The sequence below is a fragment of the Staurois parvus genome, unplaced genomic scaffold (genome assembly GCF_062004578.1).
Source record: "Staurois parvus isolate SC_StPar_1 unplaced genomic scaffold, SC_StPar_1.0 ptg000397l, whole genome shotgun sequence".
NCBI lineage: Eukaryota > Metazoa > Chordata > Amphibia > Anura > Ranidae > Staurois > Staurois parvus.
In genome coordinates, this window is record NW_028318193.1 from 861,034 (window position 1) to 879,028 (window position 17,995).

A 17,995-nucleotide genomic window follows, 5' to 3' on the forward strand; every position below is an offset into this window, starting at 1 on the left:
ATATATTATTATTATATTATTATACAGTATTTATATAGCGCCAAAGGGTATGCTCAGCGCTGTACAGTAGCACGGGGACATAACATGAGACAAGACAATAACAATACACTACACGAGGGGTTCGAGGGCCCTGCTCTTTCAAGCTTACAATCTAGGAGGGAGGGGAAGGTGGCACAGGAGGAGATGGCTGTGGGGGATGGAGAGGTGGGTGGAGTGGAGGAGGTTAATTGTTAGGTGAGGTCGGGTGTTAGGTGAGGTTGGGGTAGGCTTCCCTGAAGAGGAGGGTTTTCAGGGTGCGCCTGAAGGTGAGGAGGGTAGGTGACAGTCTGATGGATTGGGGTAGGGAGTTCCAGAGGATGGGGGAAGTCCTAGAGAAGTCCTGCAATCAGGCGTGGGAGGAGGAGACCAGGGAGCTAGAGAGCAGGAGGTCCTGTAAGGAGCGGAGAGCACGGGTAGGGTAGTATCTGGGTATCAGGTCAGTTATGTAGTTCAGGGCGGCATTGTGAGTGGCCTTGTAGGTCAGGGTTAGCAGCTTGAGCTTGATGCGTTGGGCAATCGGGAGCCAATGAAGGGATTGGCAGAGGGGGGAGGCAGATGTGGAGCGCTTGGTGAGGTGGATGAGTCTGGCCGCAGACTGTCATGAGTCTGTCATCGGCATTTGACAGGTTCATGGCTCTGCTGGATGATACACTCCACACTTGACTCTGTGAGAGGGAAGAGAAGCAAAGAAAGCAGCTATGCTTGCCCCTCTCCTATACTGCCCATTCACAGAAGCCTTTGTATTTTTTAATGAGTTCACACAATACAAAGGCTTCAGTGATTTGGGATGAGAAGGGGAGGGGTGAGCATAGTAGCTGCACCAGCTCTACACTTGAAGGGACTGAGACCAACTGAGTCCAGCTTCGGAGCTCTGGAAGCTATGCTGCTAGAGCACAATAAACCTGTCAGATATAAATAATACATTAAATGCAATGGGCAGTTTTGTCACTTTACTAAATGCATGCAATTGTTTTACTTACTAACCTTTCAAGATACTGTAATAAGAGATATTTATATAAGAATAAGCACTCCATGAAAAAGCAACACACTCTAAAAACTATAAATAATCCATGCACAGATTATAAACCTGAGCTTGTTTAATAACTATAGGACAAGTAAATATCAGAACTTCTTGGAGTGGTATCAGATCTTGCATATAAATGATCAATGCCCTATATGTTTTTAATAAATATAACTCCTATATTAATTTGCTGCAGTCTTTCAGTGACGCCACATAGACTTGATAAACCATGTATCATTACTGTAAGAAACATTAACTGCCAGGTGGTGGTGCTATGCTGCCATGAAGTGAATCATTTACTAATTTTATCTATAAAATAAGCCCATTAAAGGAGCGATTATATGCTGTATGAACTGTAATTAATTTTGGAATTTTCTTTTTTAGTAGTAGGAGCTTTGACAAGTTCTGTAGGAATATTCTAGATGATATAAATGGTCCCTTTTAATGTTGTACAGAGCAGTGCTCCATAACACTGTACATGGATGATATGGAAAACTTACAAATTCTAGGGAATAATTATGACTTAGAATTGTATAAAGTAGCTGTGTAAAAGTTTAGAAAAATAATTAAACACAGGTGAATAAAAGATCTTCAGGTGGTGTGTATTTTTTTTTTTTAAGGAAGTGATTAACCAAATTAACCACTTAAAATTGGTATGTTACAACCCTTTCCTAGCCAGGCCATTTTTCAGTTTTCGGTGCTGTAATGGTTGGACAGACAATTACTCTGTCATGTAGCACTGTACCCAAATTAATTATATATCATTTTAGATGCAGATTGAGCTTTCTTTTGACGGCATTTAATAATCACTCTGTTGTTTATTATCTTAATTAATAAATGAAAAAAGAGTATAAAATAAACAAGACAGCACAGTAATAACACCTCCGAAATTGCCCCTTTTTGGAAAGTGAACCGCTCAAGGTGATTTTTTGCTACCATTTTTTTGGAAATGAAAAAACATGATAATACTCAGGTAGTAAAAAATAAATTAGGGTGATTTAGACCTTTAAAGTCATGCACTGAAGCTGAGTGAAAGTATTCCCTCTGGGATAAAATAGCATTGTGTGCAATGGCTAAATGTCATGGAAAAACCCAAAACGCTTTAAATGCCTCCCCAAAACAATACCACAATTATCAGTGGCCAGTGGCACTTTAACCACTTGCCTTCCAGAGAATGTACCCCCCCCCCCTCCTTCCTGACCAGGCCATTTTTTGCGATATGGCGCTGCGTTATGTTAACTGACAATTGCATGGTCATGCAATGCTGCACCCAAATTAAATTTACATCTTTTTTTTCCCCACAAATAGAGTTTTCTTTTGTGGTATTTAATTGCCTGTGCGGGTTTTACTTTTTGCGTTATAAACAAAAAAAGACCAACAATTTTGAAAAAATATATATATTTTTGACTTTTTGCTATTAACCACTTCCCTACCAAGCACTTTTACCCCCTCCCTGCCCAGGCCAATTTTCACCTTTCTGTGCAGTTGGACTTTGAATTTAAATTGCACGGCCATGCTACACTGTACCCAAATTAAATTTTTATCATTTTTTTTACAGAAATAGATCTTTCTTACAGTGGTAATTACTCGCCACTGGGGTTTTTATTTGTTGCTCTATAAACAAAAAAATTAGCAAAAAAATTTTTTTTAAGTTTTTCTTTGTTTCTATTAGAAAATATTGCAAACAGATAATTTTCCTCCTTCCCTGATGTGTTTTGATGAGGCTGCACTGATACACAGCACTGATGGGCACTGGTAGGCAGCACTGATGAGGTGACACTAATAGGTAGGACTTATGGGCACTGATGAAGCGGCACTGATGAGGCTGCACTGGTGGGCATTGATGAGGAGGCACTGATGATGCACTGATATACAGCAATAATGGGTACTGATAGGTGGCACTGATGGGCACTGTTAGGCAGCAGTAATGGGCACTGATAGGCGGTACTGATGGGCAGTGATGGGTGGCACTGACAAACAGCACTGACTGGTGGCACTGCTGGGCAGCACTTCTGGGCACTGATGGGTGAAACTGATGGGTGACACTGCTGGGTGACACTGCTGGGCACTGCTGGGTGACACTGCTAGGCACTGATGGGTGACACTGCTGGGCACTAATGGGTGACACTGCTGGGCACTGCTGGGTGGCACTGATAATCATGACACTGAACATCAGTCTCCTGATTATCAGTGCAGATCTCTCCTGTCACATTTGCCAGTTATCAGCAGTACTTTCCTCAAGCTGTGACCCGGTGATCTGCTGTGTCACTGGACACAGCTGATCACATGGTAAAAGGCCGCTGTGATTGGCCTCTTACCTCATCACTTGATCAGCTGTGTCTGTAGGACAAAGCGATCATGACAGTAGCCATCTGCTGGGAAGCAGTTAAACATGTCCATTAAAAAAAATGTAAAAAATCAAATTTCATCATAAATTAAATTATTTGGTTTATGTGAAAGTTAAAGCGCTTACAAATGGTGACTTATAGTAGGACTGCTGTGGGCATTCTGACATGGGGGGGACTGACTTGGTGTCACTGATATTCCCAGTGACACCAACACAGTGATCAGTGCTAATAAAAAGTACTGACACTGTACTAATGGCACTGGGCAGGAAGGGGTTACAATGTGGGGCAATCAAAGGGTTAACTGTGTGCTGTTTTACTATATGGTCTGTGTGTGCTTTCAACTGTAAGTGCACTGCTTTGTATGGCTCTGTGCAGGAGCTGACAGGGAAGAGATCTGTATTGTTTACATAAAGTTCTCTCCCCCATCAGCAATCCTTGGAGATCGCCAGGTGCTGATAGGGAATCACTGACCGGGACCCGGTGATTGACAGCTGAGGCCACGAGGTAGGGCGCACGCACTGCCCCTACCCAGAACTGCAAAATCATGTACTGTATATATACGTGATTTTGAGCACCTGTACCGCCCTGCAGCAGTATTTATGCTATAAAACAGTGTGGAAGCGGTTAAACTCTACCCTAAAACAATCCCACAGTCAGTGGCAGTTTAAATCCCCCATCATCCATGATTGGTGATCAGCAACACTTTAAAATAATTCCCAAACCATTATTATTATTATTATTATTATACAGGATTTATAAAGCGCCAACAGTTTGCGCAGCACTTTACAATATAAGGGAGACAGTACAATTACAATACATTTCAGTACAGAAGGAATGTGGTTAGTGGCATTGTGAAATTCCCCCATCTACTTCCCATCCACCTTTGCTTACAGCCTTCTCTGCATAAGATAGGAGGTTGTTATTAATGCATTCATTAAGTTATCATCCTTCTCCCCTTTTTCCATTGTGAGTGGAAGGGGAGGGCTCATCATTGAAAACAGAAGAACATTTTTACATTGGCAATTGCTGTGATTGGTCATCATAGTGAACACATGGCAAAGAACCCCTTCATTCAGTCTGTGCTTTTAGCCAACGATGTCCTCTGTCTAACGACAGCAGGAGCCATGGCTTATGGTGGGCATCTACCTGCCTTAATAAAGGAACAGACCAGCTGATTAATTACAATGGCCAGTCTTAAGAAGGTTAAAGGATGTTGATATTTGAGCCCTAAATTACATGAAATTCTGCAATTTTCTTTTCTTTATTGAGACACAAACTCATAATGGCAGAAAATACAATAAATAATATGGGTAGCAAATAGTATAAGTAACCAATAACTTCACTTTACCTTCACCCTATTCCTAAGCCAAGCAGTAACAACTGACAATTTCAAAGACCATGCTTCCATCTACAGGCCATGACTTTTTCCTTAAATTACAAAAATTGTCTAAGTGAAAATAATTAGAGGATTACAATGTAAATGGATTACAAATTTGGAATTTTGATGTGTAATGTGAAGTGGATAATGGGTATTCAATCCTTTCTTGTGATAAGGGTCCTAGGTAACATTGCAACACTGCCACTAAAAGACCATTCAGCAATACACATAGCAGGATTACTTATATGTGCTCTTTATAGCTGCCTGACTTTTTTCCAGTAGCTCTTAGATAATCAAACTTATCTTCTATTTTTTCGCTTGCTTCATAGAAGGTCCCTTCATCCTAGTGCTCTTCACATCTTTTGAGACAGTTGAATGAATTTCCCATTAAAAGTAAATCAGTAGTAGCAGGAAGAAGACAGAAGTCAAGTCTTTTGGAGTTATTGGAATAGAAAAAAGACATATTTGTGGAGGGAATGATGATTTTCAAAACTACTTAACCATATCTAAACTATTCAAAAGTATATGTTTAGCTTTTGCTGGAAAAATACTATAAATTTAGCCTGTACTGGGAGAAACACGTAGGCTTCATTGCTGACATCTTTCTGAAAATTCTAGTTACTTGGTTGCATTTGGCTTTAATACTTTGAGTCACTGACCTGGAACATGCATGTAACAAGTACAGTCAGTACTTGTGGTCTGCATACTTGTTTTGTGCAAGTGATACAACGTATTCAAGCCATTGATTCAGCATTGCCAATAGAAAATTAGCATTTTTACAAGAAGAGTTTAGCAATGGCTATCATTATAGGCTTCCATTAAAGCACATCATTGTAGCAAGAGGTAGGGATGTGGATTGGATGTACCAGGGGCGGACTGACAACTCATGGGGCCCCTGGGCAATAGGGATCATGGGGCCCCTGTGTCCTTGCCCAAACTCAAAAAAAGCCTTTGAAAAAGGTACCAGGGGCATCTCATGGGGCCCCCTACTGATCCCGGGCCCTCAGGCAGTGCCCGAGTTTCCAAATGGTCAGTCCGCCCCTGGGATGTACAGAAGCCATGTACTATATTTTCAGCAAATCTGGTTAATTCAAATGCAAGATGGTGGACTGATTTTTTTTTTTTTTTGCAACCATAATATCTATTAGACCCCAGATGTATCATGTGCCCTTAAATGCTTTTGATCACACCAAGATTGCTCATCACTTCCAGTTTCCTATATCATAGAGGTGACCAGAGCTGTTCTAGTCTCTGATTATCTCTAAGGTCAGCAGGCTGAAGTGTCAGTTTGTTGCCCTTGTCTCCTGGTGAGACGAAAGAGCCCAAGAGAGCCACAGAAGGTGGCGTAGGGGGGAGTCCAATCCCACATCTTGTACAAGCAATCTAAGCAGCTAATTGAGAGAAAGAATGAAAAAAACAATACCAAGATAATGCCTGCAGCTGCAGACATCATACCAGTACAACCATTGCAGTCCAGTATCATAAGGCTATGTGTGGGTGATGTTGTTTACAATTTAAACTCTTTAATTGAAAAATGCAGTGGGATTAAAATAAACTCATAACCTTTTTTGCTGTTTTTTTATGATTTTATGATGCCCCACAATGTTTTCATGCAATAGTTTTATATGTGAATAAAACTGACAAAATGCTGACAAAACTGTAGTATTGCTGCTTCATTGTGCTCAGGGAAGTTAACAGCTCCAAGACACTGCAAGGTTTGAGAAAGGGGGACACACCACCAAAACCTGTTGCTGTAGTAGCTCACAATACATGACGTTTTGGGGTCACAGACCTGCAGAGCTCCAGATGCTTCTGAATTGAGTATTTAAACAGGTGCAGGTATGTGTTATTCTTTATTTCCTGCCCATCTCACTGACAGTCGATCATTTCAAAGTGAAGAATGTGACTGCTTCCTCTGCAGAACCACTGGCCCAGTTTCTGCGTGCTTTCTCCTGTGAAACACAAGCTGTATACAAACTTTTTTTTTCTACTTAGGAAATAAGAGTTCCATTTGTCATCTTATTTTTTATGATTAAAATAGGTGTATTATACTGTGTTAGATATGGGTGCTAGCTCTTTAGAAAACAACAGCCTTTTCTGTTTTAGCTGCAATTCATTTTTATTTTTAAAGTGGGCTTTAGATTTGGGGTGGCATTTTGTGTTTTTCATCTCCTTTGGAGGTATTGTATATTGATTTTTGTTTTATGTTATTAGTGTCTGTTTAGTTTGAAGTGCTCAAGTGCAGCATTACCTTGTTGATGAACATCTGTTTCTGGAGCTGCAAGAACAGCGTGTACCTAAACCACTTGCACCATCTCAGTTAGACATGTGCAGAATGAAAAAAATAGTTTTGATTTGTTATTTAAAACATTTTGTTTCGTTAAATTTGTTTAATTAATTTAATTCATTTTCATTCAATTCGTTTCATTTTGTTTTGTCTTCAAATTTGATTTTAATCTAATTCAATGCGACTGAATGCAAAAGATTCGAAACAGCATTAGAATTTGAATTGGTATTCAAATTCTAATTTATTCTATTTGAAATTTGAATTCTATTCCAATCTATTCACATTTATTCTAAACTTCGAACTTTGGAAGACAGTTATATTCTTTCTATTCTACTGTTTTTTTCTATTCTGTGCTATTCTTTTCTATTCTATTCTAACCCATTCTATTTGAAATTCAAATTTCAGAAGACAGTTATACACTGCTCAAAAAAATTAAAGGAACACTTTGAAAACAGATCAGATCTCAATGGGGAAAAATATCATGCTGGATATCTATACTGACATGGGTAATGTGTTAGGAATATAAGGATGCCCCATTGTTTGATGGAAATTAAAATTATCAACCTACAGAGGAATAAATTCAGACACCCCAAAAATCAAAGTGATAAAATGATGCAGCAGGCTAGTCCATTTTGCTGAAATTTCATTGCAGCAACTCAAAATGGTACTCAGTAGTTTGCATGGCCCCCATGTGCTTGTATGCATGCTTGACAAAATTGGGGCATGCTCCTAATAAGACGACGGATGGTGTCCTGGAGTATTTTCTCCCAGATCTGGACCAGAGCATCACTGAGCTCCTGGACAGTCTGAGGTGCAAGCTGGTGGCGTTGAAACAAGACATTTCAGTCAGGCGAGCGTAGGGGCCATTCAGTGGTATCAATTCCTTCATCCTCCAGCAACTGCCTGCATAATCTCACCACATGAGGCCGGGCATTGTCGTGCACCAGGAGGAACCCAGGACCCCCTGCACCAGTGTAGAGTCTGACAATGGGTCCAAGGATTTCATCCCAATACCTAATGGCAGACAGGGTGCCATTGTCTAGCCTGTAAAGGTCTGTGCTTCCCTCCATGGATATGCCTCCCCAGACCATCACTGACTCACCACCGAAATGGTCATGCTGAACAATGTTCCAAGCAGCATAATATTCTCCACAGCTTCTCCAGATCCTTTCATGTCTGTCACATGTGCTCAGGGTGAACTTGCTCTCATCTGTGAAAAGCATAGTGCGCCAGCAGTGGACCTGCCAATTCTGGTGTTCAATGGCAAATACCAGTTCGAGCTCTATAGTGAGCACAGGGCCTACTAGAGAACATTGGACCCTCCGGACACCCTCATGAAGTCTGTTTCTGATTGTTTGATCAGAAACATTCACACCAGTGGCCTGCTGGAGGACATTTTTTAGGGCTCTAGCAGTGCTCATCCTGTTCCTCCTTGCACAAAGGAGCAGATACCGGTCCTGCTGATGAGTTAAGGACCTTATACGGCCCTGTCCAGCTCTCCTAGATTAACTGCCTGTCTCCTGGAATCTCCTCCATGCTCTTGAGACTGTGCTGGGAGACACAGCAAACCTCCTGGCAATGGCACGTATTGAGTACCATGCTGGAGGAGTTGGACTGCCTGTGCAACCTCTGTAGGGTCCATGTATCGCCTCATGCTACCAGTATTGATATTGACCCTAGCCAAATGCAAAACTAGTGAAAAACAGTCAGAAAAGATGAGTATGGAAAAAATGTCAGTGGCCTCCAACTGTAAAACCATTCCTGTTTTGGGGGTCATCTCATTGTTGCCCATCTAGTGCACCTGTTATTAATTTCGTTAACACCAAAGCAGCTGAAACTGATTAACAAGCTCCTCTGCTACTTAACAGACCAGATCAATACCCCAGGAGTTTAACTGACTTGATGCTATACTCTGATTAAAAAGTGTTACTTTTATTTCATGAGCAGTATATTCTTTCTATTTTATTCTATTCTATTGTTTTTTTCTATTCTGTTCTATTTTATTAATATTTGAATGTATTTTATTTGAAAATCAAATTTCAGAAGACAGTTATATTCTGTCTATTTTATTCTATTCTATATTTTTATTTTCTATTCTATTCATTTCTATTCTATTCTATTCTATTTGCTTATATTGTATTCTATTGAATTCTATTTTTATTTTCTATTGTATTCTTTTAATTTCTTATCTATTCTTTCCTAGTCTAATCTATTCTATTATTTTATGTTCTATTCTATTCTTTTCGTATTCTAATTCAAGTCACATTTGATTTCAATTTGAATTTTGTCTGAATTTAATTTTGTTATTTTAGATTTGTTACTATTGTCATTCAGAAATTCAGATCTGAAAAATGTGTTCAAATTTTGATTGGGAATGAAAAGAACACGAACAAACACGTCTAATCTCACTTACAATCATTGTTCCCTCTGATATCCATTGTAAAATTAAAAGTTGGGCACACGACAGTTAGGCTTGTTCTCATGATTATAACTGTCCAGCCACTTTCCAATTTTCCATTGCTTCATCATATGTGGGCTCTTCATTTTTGAATGAAATACCTGCCTGTGACCTGTGTCTCTAGTTAATTGTGGTCTATTTTTGCTCTTTAAAACTGTCCTTCCAGGAAGCTTTACAATTAAATAGTGACATAGTTTGTGCACCAGGAGACACACTTGGCGCACATCTTCACCAATAAAAATATTGCACCCTAAATTCCCACACTCCTACTTTGCAAAAACCAAACAAAAAGAGAGAGGGGTCTTGATTGCAATACGGGACACAGTGGTCTTCTCCCAGCAATTCATGGAATGTGACAAGAATGGCAGATATATCATTTTAGGGGCTCTCATTAATCATCAACCATATACTCTAGTGACATTGTACGCACCTAACATTAAACAACAAGCATTCTTCCATTCCCTAATGAAAAAAATACAAAAACATCCGTATAGGCCACTTGATACTAGCCGGTGACTTTAATGAAGTGCCAGACTCAGGACTTGATTCAACTAATCCCAAAAGGCGAAATTCACAGACTATAGCCAAACTATCACAATTAGAAAACGTATACGAAGCGTTCATGGGTCTGAAAAAGATTATACGTTTTACTCTGCAGCTTTAAGGGTATACTCCCGGATTGATTTGTTCCTGGTAGATAGAGATACATTGCTCCAAATTGTTTCCACACAAATTGGCCTAATCACTTGGTTGGATCATGACACGACCTCTATCCCAATACAGATGTCCAATTCTCCACCCAACAAAGGGATATGGAGGTTAAATACGGATATATAACATAATCCTAGATATCGGGAACAGATTGAGAAAGAAATTTCTGACTTTTTCATATTCAACACAGGCTCAGTTGATAATATTCACTAATTATGGTCAGCGCATAAGGAATACATGAGAGGTGTCTTTATAAACCCGGGGGCCCAGGAGAAACGCAGGAGGACAAAATTAATTTAAGAAATCTCAGACGAATTGCGCATTCTTGAGACACAAAACAAAACTCATTTCTCTCTAGATAGAGCCAAACAAATTAAAGCCCTTCGTCAGCAATTATCCCAATGCTTCATATCTCAATATGACATTCTCCTCAAGCACCTTAAACTAAATCATTACGCAGCTAACAATAGGGCTGGTGCTTTACTAGCCAACCAAATAAAAAAGAAAGCATCCAAAAGTCGCATTGCTTATCTCTTAGACAATTCTAACAATCATGTTACAAACCCTGCCCAAATTGCAAATCAATTTGTAGACTTTTATTCTGACCTCTACAACCTTTGTCCAAATGCGTCTAAGGATTTATCTTTGGAATCGCAAATTAATCAGTTTATAAAAAAAATAAAGTTACCGACCCTTTCACAGTCGCAATGTAAAGAACTCTCTAATCACTTTTCTCTCTCAGAAATACAAAGGGCTATTCACAAACTCCCCCAACACAAAGCATCAGGCCCTGAGGATTTTGGGAATGAATACTACAAAGCCTTTGATAATCTCCTGACCCCATACTTACAGAAACTATTTCACAGTTCAGCTCTTTCGGCATCTTTTCCGAAAGAGGCTCTAGAAGCTCTCATTGTGATGCTGCCAAAACCTGATAAAGAACCTACCTCACCAGCAAGATATCGACTGATCTCCTTGCTAAACTCCGATATAAAGATCTATTCCAAAATCATAGCTACCAGACTAGAAGATGTGATCCCATTACTGGTCCATCCAGATCAGGTAGGATTCGTCAAAAACCGCCAACCTGGAGATAGCACTACACGCACGCTTAACCTTCTCCAATGAGTGGAACAGTCACATACGACCTCCATTCTCTTATCCCTAGATGTGGAGAAAGTGTTTGATTGCGTACTTTAGGGCTACCTCCATGCTCTATTGGGTATCCAAGGATATATCGCTAACGCTACCAAAGCATTATACTCTAACCCCTCAACTAAAGTCCTTACCTCTGGCATTCTCTCATGGTCTTTCATGATTTCGAATGGCACCAGACAGGACTGCCCCCTTTCCCCAATAATATTCGCTTTAGTAATGGAACCACTGGCACAACTTGTTTATAGTTGTTACAACTAGGTTTATATGCAAATGATGGGATCCTTTCCATCATGGACCCTTTACCATCTCTTAAGGCGTTAACCACTGTCCTACAGGAATTTAGTCAAATATCCTTATACAAGGTGAACATTTCTAAATCCCACATGCTGCCAATCACAATTTCAGAAGAAATACAAAAGTCTATCAATGTGTCCTCTGGCTTCTCCTGAGTGCCTCACGCAACCCTCAAATACTTTTTTCAATTAATTTATCCACCCCAAGCTCCTCTATCGATCGACTGAATTACAAAGCTCTTATTGCCTCTCTGAAGCAAAATATTGCAAATTTCTAGATGGCACATTTGTCATGGGCAGGCAGAGCGCTTGTTACAAAGATGTCACTGCTTCCTACGATATTATAACTCTTCAGAACGCTTCCAATCCCTCTAAGCCACAGTTATCTACAAAGGTTACAAGCTATTCTGAACCAATTCATATGGGGGGGACGGAAACCAAGATTCAGAACTTCAACTCTCTTCAAGCCTAAAAAAGATGCAGGAATGGGAATCCCAAATCTTAAAATTTACTACCAGGCCATAATTCTAGACCATCTGAGACGCTGGTGGCCCCACTCCATGGACCATGTTTGGATCGACATAGAGTGCTCAATTATAGGCTCATCACTGCAATGTACCCTGGGTGCCACACTGTTAGGATTTCGGCCACTTATCTCTCAGTTCCTTACCATAAAAGAAGCTCTCAGTATCTGGCAAAAAATGCAACTTATCCCAGGGATAATAACTATGACAAAATTTGAATCTCTTCCACTATCCTCATTGGAACAAAGCTCTAAACTTGAACACTTTGGTTTCTGCTGGTATCCCCACCATTGAACATCTAATGGAACACTCTACAATATGCTCATTCTCAAAATTACAACGTATCTTCTTCCTTCCCAACTTTGACTTTTACCAATACCTCTAACCTGTAAGATCTAAGTAAGTAAGATCTAACCTGGATTCCATTAGCAAAGCTAACCTTAGGATCCCTGTGGACATCATAACTTTCTTTAACTCCAAGACACAAAAGAGTAAATTAATATCTTTTTTCTATCAACTCCTGAATAATAGCTCATTCCTGGACAAAACCACTTCAATGGTTGCTTGGGAAACCTCGCTATTTCATGTTTTCACAAAGACCCCATGGCAAAAAGCTGCTTAACTTTTGCTGACTTCCTCGAGATGTGTCACACATTGGGAAACTGTTTTAAAGTTAATACATAACTTGTACTACATCCCAGTGAGACTCTCAAAAAGCTTCCCGAATGTGCAATCCAACTGCTGGAGAAAGTGCGGAAATCCAGGTCTTGCCCTGTTATTAATAATTTCTGGGAAAGACTATTGTCATTCATTTCAGCCGTTTCTAAACTAAAGATAAACTGTGACCCTGGTACAGCACTACTTCTTTTGAACCATGACTCATGGGCCTCATTCCAGTCTGCTTTCATAATACATGGCATCATCGCAGCCCGACGGGTCTTCTTGGAAAAGTCTGGACCCCCCCAAATGTTCTCTGTTTTTACAATATCTCAATACACAAACGCAGTTTGAGCTCATGTTTGCAATCAAGAATGGTAAACGCACAAATTTTTGGAAACAATGGCACTACTGGTTGAGCCACTTTCAGTGCACAGCAAGATTCTGACATCTCCCCTTATCCAATTGACATCTTCTCACTACAGTACTGTTAGAATTTGATTTACACTCAGGTATCCCGTAGATACCCGTAGATGGTCTCAAGGTAAACATTGATGCTATGTCTTATAGTAAGATCATATCTTTGATGTATCTGATTAATGTTATTACTGGTAACTGACTCTCAAATGTTATTCAATTGTCGTCATGGCAGTGATGCTGTTTTGTAAAATTTGTATATAATTTTCATAAAAAATTATAGTTAAAAAAGAACAAAACTGTCCTTCCATCCACCAATTTGTACTCTGCTTTGTCATCTGCGGTCTTTTAATTCTTGTATGAAAACACCTGGCTGTGTCTTATGTCCCTAATACATTGCAACCTACTGTAGCTCTGTTTATTAAAACTGCCCTGTTCCTGGCAAATTGTTACACTACTATGACCATTTACCATATAAGACCATTAATTGTTATAGAGAGTTTGATAACACTTTACCAGTTGCAGGACAGTTTTAGGAGATAGGCTAATCAAACAGTTTCCCACTTTCTATCTGGCAGTTAAAACAGACCTAACACCACTTGATAAAAAAGGTTTGCACTGCCACTAAAACTACCATAAAAAGGACCTTTTTATTCTGAAATGAGTCAGATTTGGGTGCTGCTTCTGTATGTAAGCCAAGCTAATTGGAAAAGAAGAAAATCAATTCCATAAGAAAATTTGCACTGCTGGATTACATTGTTGTCAATTGCCTATAAAAATAGTACTGTTTCATAACACTACATACAGCTTTAAATTAGTTGTAAAGGCTGAAGGTATTTCACTTTCATGTATTCTATGCATGAAGGTAAAAAAAAATCTTCTGTGTGCTTTTCCATCCATAGCCGCCCCCCCCTCAATACTTATGAGCCCAATCTCGATCCAGCACTGTGCACGGGAGCCTTGGCTCTTCAGGGTCTCGCTTTTCTTATTGGCTGAGACAAAGTAGCAGGAGCCTTTGGCTATCAATGCTGTTGATTACAGCCAAGGAGCGGGGGTGGGGCTGAGCTGCACTGTGAATATCTTATAGACACACAGTGCAGGGCTCAGGAGCAAGCACGCACTTGCTCTGGGGGCAAGGAGGACAGCCGGGGAGGAGCCAGAAGCACTGGCAGGGACCTGAGAAGAGGAGGACCAGGGCTGCTCTGTGCTTATACATTGCACAAAGCAGGTAAGTATGACATGTTTGTTATTTTTTTTTAATTCCACTTTAAGGCATTCTATAAACTTAATATATAAAGGATTTATGTTTTTTTCTCCAACTTGCCATTGAAGTAGCACACTTTGTATTTGTAAATATATTTTTGACATTAGTATGTGTACATGCCTTCTTATTTTACAAAAGCTTGCTTTTTAGCCCAAAAAAGGCCAGAATGTACTAAGGGTCCTTTCACATGGGCCTTTCATTTTTTTCATCAGTTCAGGCATGTTTTTTCAAAGAAAAAAGGGATCAGTTCACATCAGTTTTTAATCAGTTTACATAAATTTTTCATCAGTTCACATCAGTTTTTCATCAGTTTACATACGTTTATATCAGTTTTTCATTAGTTTACATCCGTTTTGTACATCCTTTGCCAATGCAAAAACCGATACAAAAACAGACCGTATGTCCATTTACATCTGTTTTTCATTTGTTTACATCAGTTTACATCCATTTTTTGTCCATTATGGTTTTTTTTAATGGAAGAAAAATAGGGTTTTCTTCCACTCAAAAAATGGATGTTAACAGATGCGGACATTAACAGATGTAAACAGATGATCATCCATTAGTCCATAGAAATACATGGTTGTCCGTTTTTCATCTGTAAACAGAAAGATGAAAAACGGACATACGGAACACCTGTGTGAAAGGACCCAAATATGTTTGCATCCCTGAGACTTCAATGGGATCCACTGCTAAGGTTCTTTGAATTTCAAGCAGGATATACCAAACCCTTGGTGCATTAAGACATGAGCATCATGTTAGTAAGAGCAAGTAATTTATTTATTTTATTTAATCAAACCCCGTGGCACTTATGTATGAAAGTGCCAAGTATTTTGACCCAGATTTTAATTACATAGGTCATATTTGCTCTACGAACAAATATGCTGTACATACAGAATATAGCATATTACAGAATATATAAGTTCCTGCGTGGCAAACACCGTTGTATTGGAGCTGTAGTCCTAACTACATAAGAAATATTAAAGCATGCAATATTTCAGATACGTGGCCATCATGTGACCTCTAGGGATAAAGTTTGGGTTTTCCACTACTAACATTTTTAGTTTCCACCATAACAGGAAGAGTCTTCCTATGTCTTCCTTGTTCCAGTGACAACTATCAAAGGAATTTACTATTGCTTTCTGTTGCATCTACAGGAAAAGAAGTGAAATCTTCTCCTCAAAAAATTAAAGTTTTTGAAAATAAACCCAATTGTTTTGAAAGTAGCATGTTTCATAAAACATAGCAAAATGAAAAATAATAGAACATACCTTTTTCTGGCTTGGGAGCAGCAACTTCCAGTTTATCTACAAATAAAATTAATACATATATTGATTTACTTGTTACTTGTTCAGAGCAGTTAAACGAATTTATTTAAAAAGATAACAACAGTATGTGCAACACACAGGGCCGAGACTAGAAAAAGCACTGTCAAAATGCAGTCAATAACAATGCTGAAGAGAACTCTATAATGGAACATTGAATAAATGAAAAGTAAATTATTTTTAAATTGTGTATCAAAGCTTAAGAACTGCAAAGGCTTGGCACCATCAGGGAACAGAAATCATTGATCTGTATTATGAAATAAAAATCCAACACAAGGCATGTTGAATTTGTGTTCTCTTTACTAAAGGATTTGTGAAAAATACATTTTCTCAGTATTTTAAATTTTTTTATTTAACAGTCCAAGGAAAATAAATGTTTTTTTAAAAAGTCTGAAGTTCAACTCTTCAGTTCCCTTCTCTCTGTGAAATCAACTTTCTGTCTATAAATTATCTTTGTGGGTTACTGATATTATAATGCATCCATTATTATAAAAGTATGTTTTAGGAGCTGCAGTTGAGGGAGCATTAAGAATCTCCAACAGCGTGTTGAAGCAGCAGGGACTTTATGAAGATGTAGGTTGGACTGCCGTGCTAATGCATTTTTAAATGTAACATTTGAGATTCCCTTATGTTATTTGTTGCTCAGGCATCAGAGCCCTTTAATTTTGATGCTTCATGCTACTTAAAATATTGTTGTTGGTCATTTTCTTATTATTTTCATATCATTATTACATTGTTATTGTTAATATTAATAAACTTTAAGCAGCTAACAGTCAATAAATATGAAAAATTGGATGCAGGAAATTAAAATGCAAATGCACTGCTTTCAACTAAACAGGCTATATTATAAGTTATAATTAAAATTCCAGAATTGTACCACTTTTTGTAAAAAAATAATTTCTTACTGGACTATTAAACATTATATCAGTCATCAATATGTACTGGAGTCAGTGGGTACAGGCAGAACATAGCTATTGAACTGGATATGTGCTGTTCTACTATTTCAAGTAGGAAAACTTGATTTATTAGGTAAGTTCAGAGGCTTCTTTACAACATAATCATGCTTTGCCATTATACAGGAGATCTTTAAGAATCTAAAACCTAATGATAATTCAGTAATCTTTTAGTGCAGCAAACATGAGAATACTTTAAAGCACATGTTACATAATGTTGATAATCCTTTAATAACCAGCATGTAGTAATCATCATGTCAGCTCTGTTTTTCTTGAGATTGTCTGAAGGCTGAATTAATCTGTCTGCATATGGGGCAGCACAGTGGCTAAATGGTTTGCACTGCCACGTCGCAGTACTAGGGTCATTGGTTCATATCCCAACCACAGCACCACCTGCCTGGAGTTTGCATGCTCTCCCTGTGTCAGCATGGGTTTCCTCTGGGTATTCTGGTTTCCTCCCACACTCCAAAGACATGCTGGTAGGTTAATTGGAAACTGTCTAAATTGGCCCTAGTATGTGTATGTGTGAATGTAATTTAAAGACCTTAGATTGTACACCCCTTTGGGGTTAGGGAGTGATGTGAATGTACAATATATATGTAAAGCCCTTTTGACGGGGCTATATAAGTATCTGTAATAAATATATAAAATATAAATATGTGGAGAAAAAAATACATTTTCTAAACCATTTGTCCATTATTATCAGTTTGAACTGTATTCTCTGGAAGGAATTTTAAAGCCATATTGATATAGTACAAATATCTTCCCAGCTTTTACTAGGTTTGGTTGGACAGATAAAGCAAGGATGATTCTAGTCAAAGCAATTATATACTGTATGTTAGGTCAGAATTCACATAATAAGGATAGTGGGAGAAAGTAGCCACCTTAAAACTTTTTCTGCAGGCTGATACAAGCAGGGGCGGACTGACCATTTGGAAACTCGGGCACTGCCCGAGGGCCCTGGGTCAGTAGGGGGCCCCATGAGATGCTCCTGTTACCTATTTCATAGGCTTTTTTGAATTTGGGAAAGGACACAGGGGCCCCATGATCCCCTATTACCCGGGGGCCCCATGAGTTGTCAGTCCGCCCCTGGATACATGGTAGCCAAAGAATATGCAAACTAGAGAGTTAATAGACTTTTAATCTCCCTAGTGGTAATCCCAAC

General features: G+C 39.0%; 1 protein-coding gene across 50 annotated transcripts in view; it reads right to left on the bottom strand.

Annotated features, from left to right (window-relative positions):
- TRDN (triadin) overlaps positions 1 to 17,995 on the bottom strand; it is a 974,263-nt gene that overhangs the window by 584,255 nt on the left and 372,013 nt on the right. For all 50 annotated transcript variants that reach the window (XM_089686429.1, XM_089686384.1, XM_089686382.1 and 47 more), the window contains one exon: positions 15,824 to 15,859. In XM_089686429.1, coding sequence (XP_089542555.1) covers positions 15,824 to 15,859 — 36 coding nt within the window. The remainder of the gene's footprint in view (positions 1 to 15,823; positions 15,860 to 17,995) is intronic.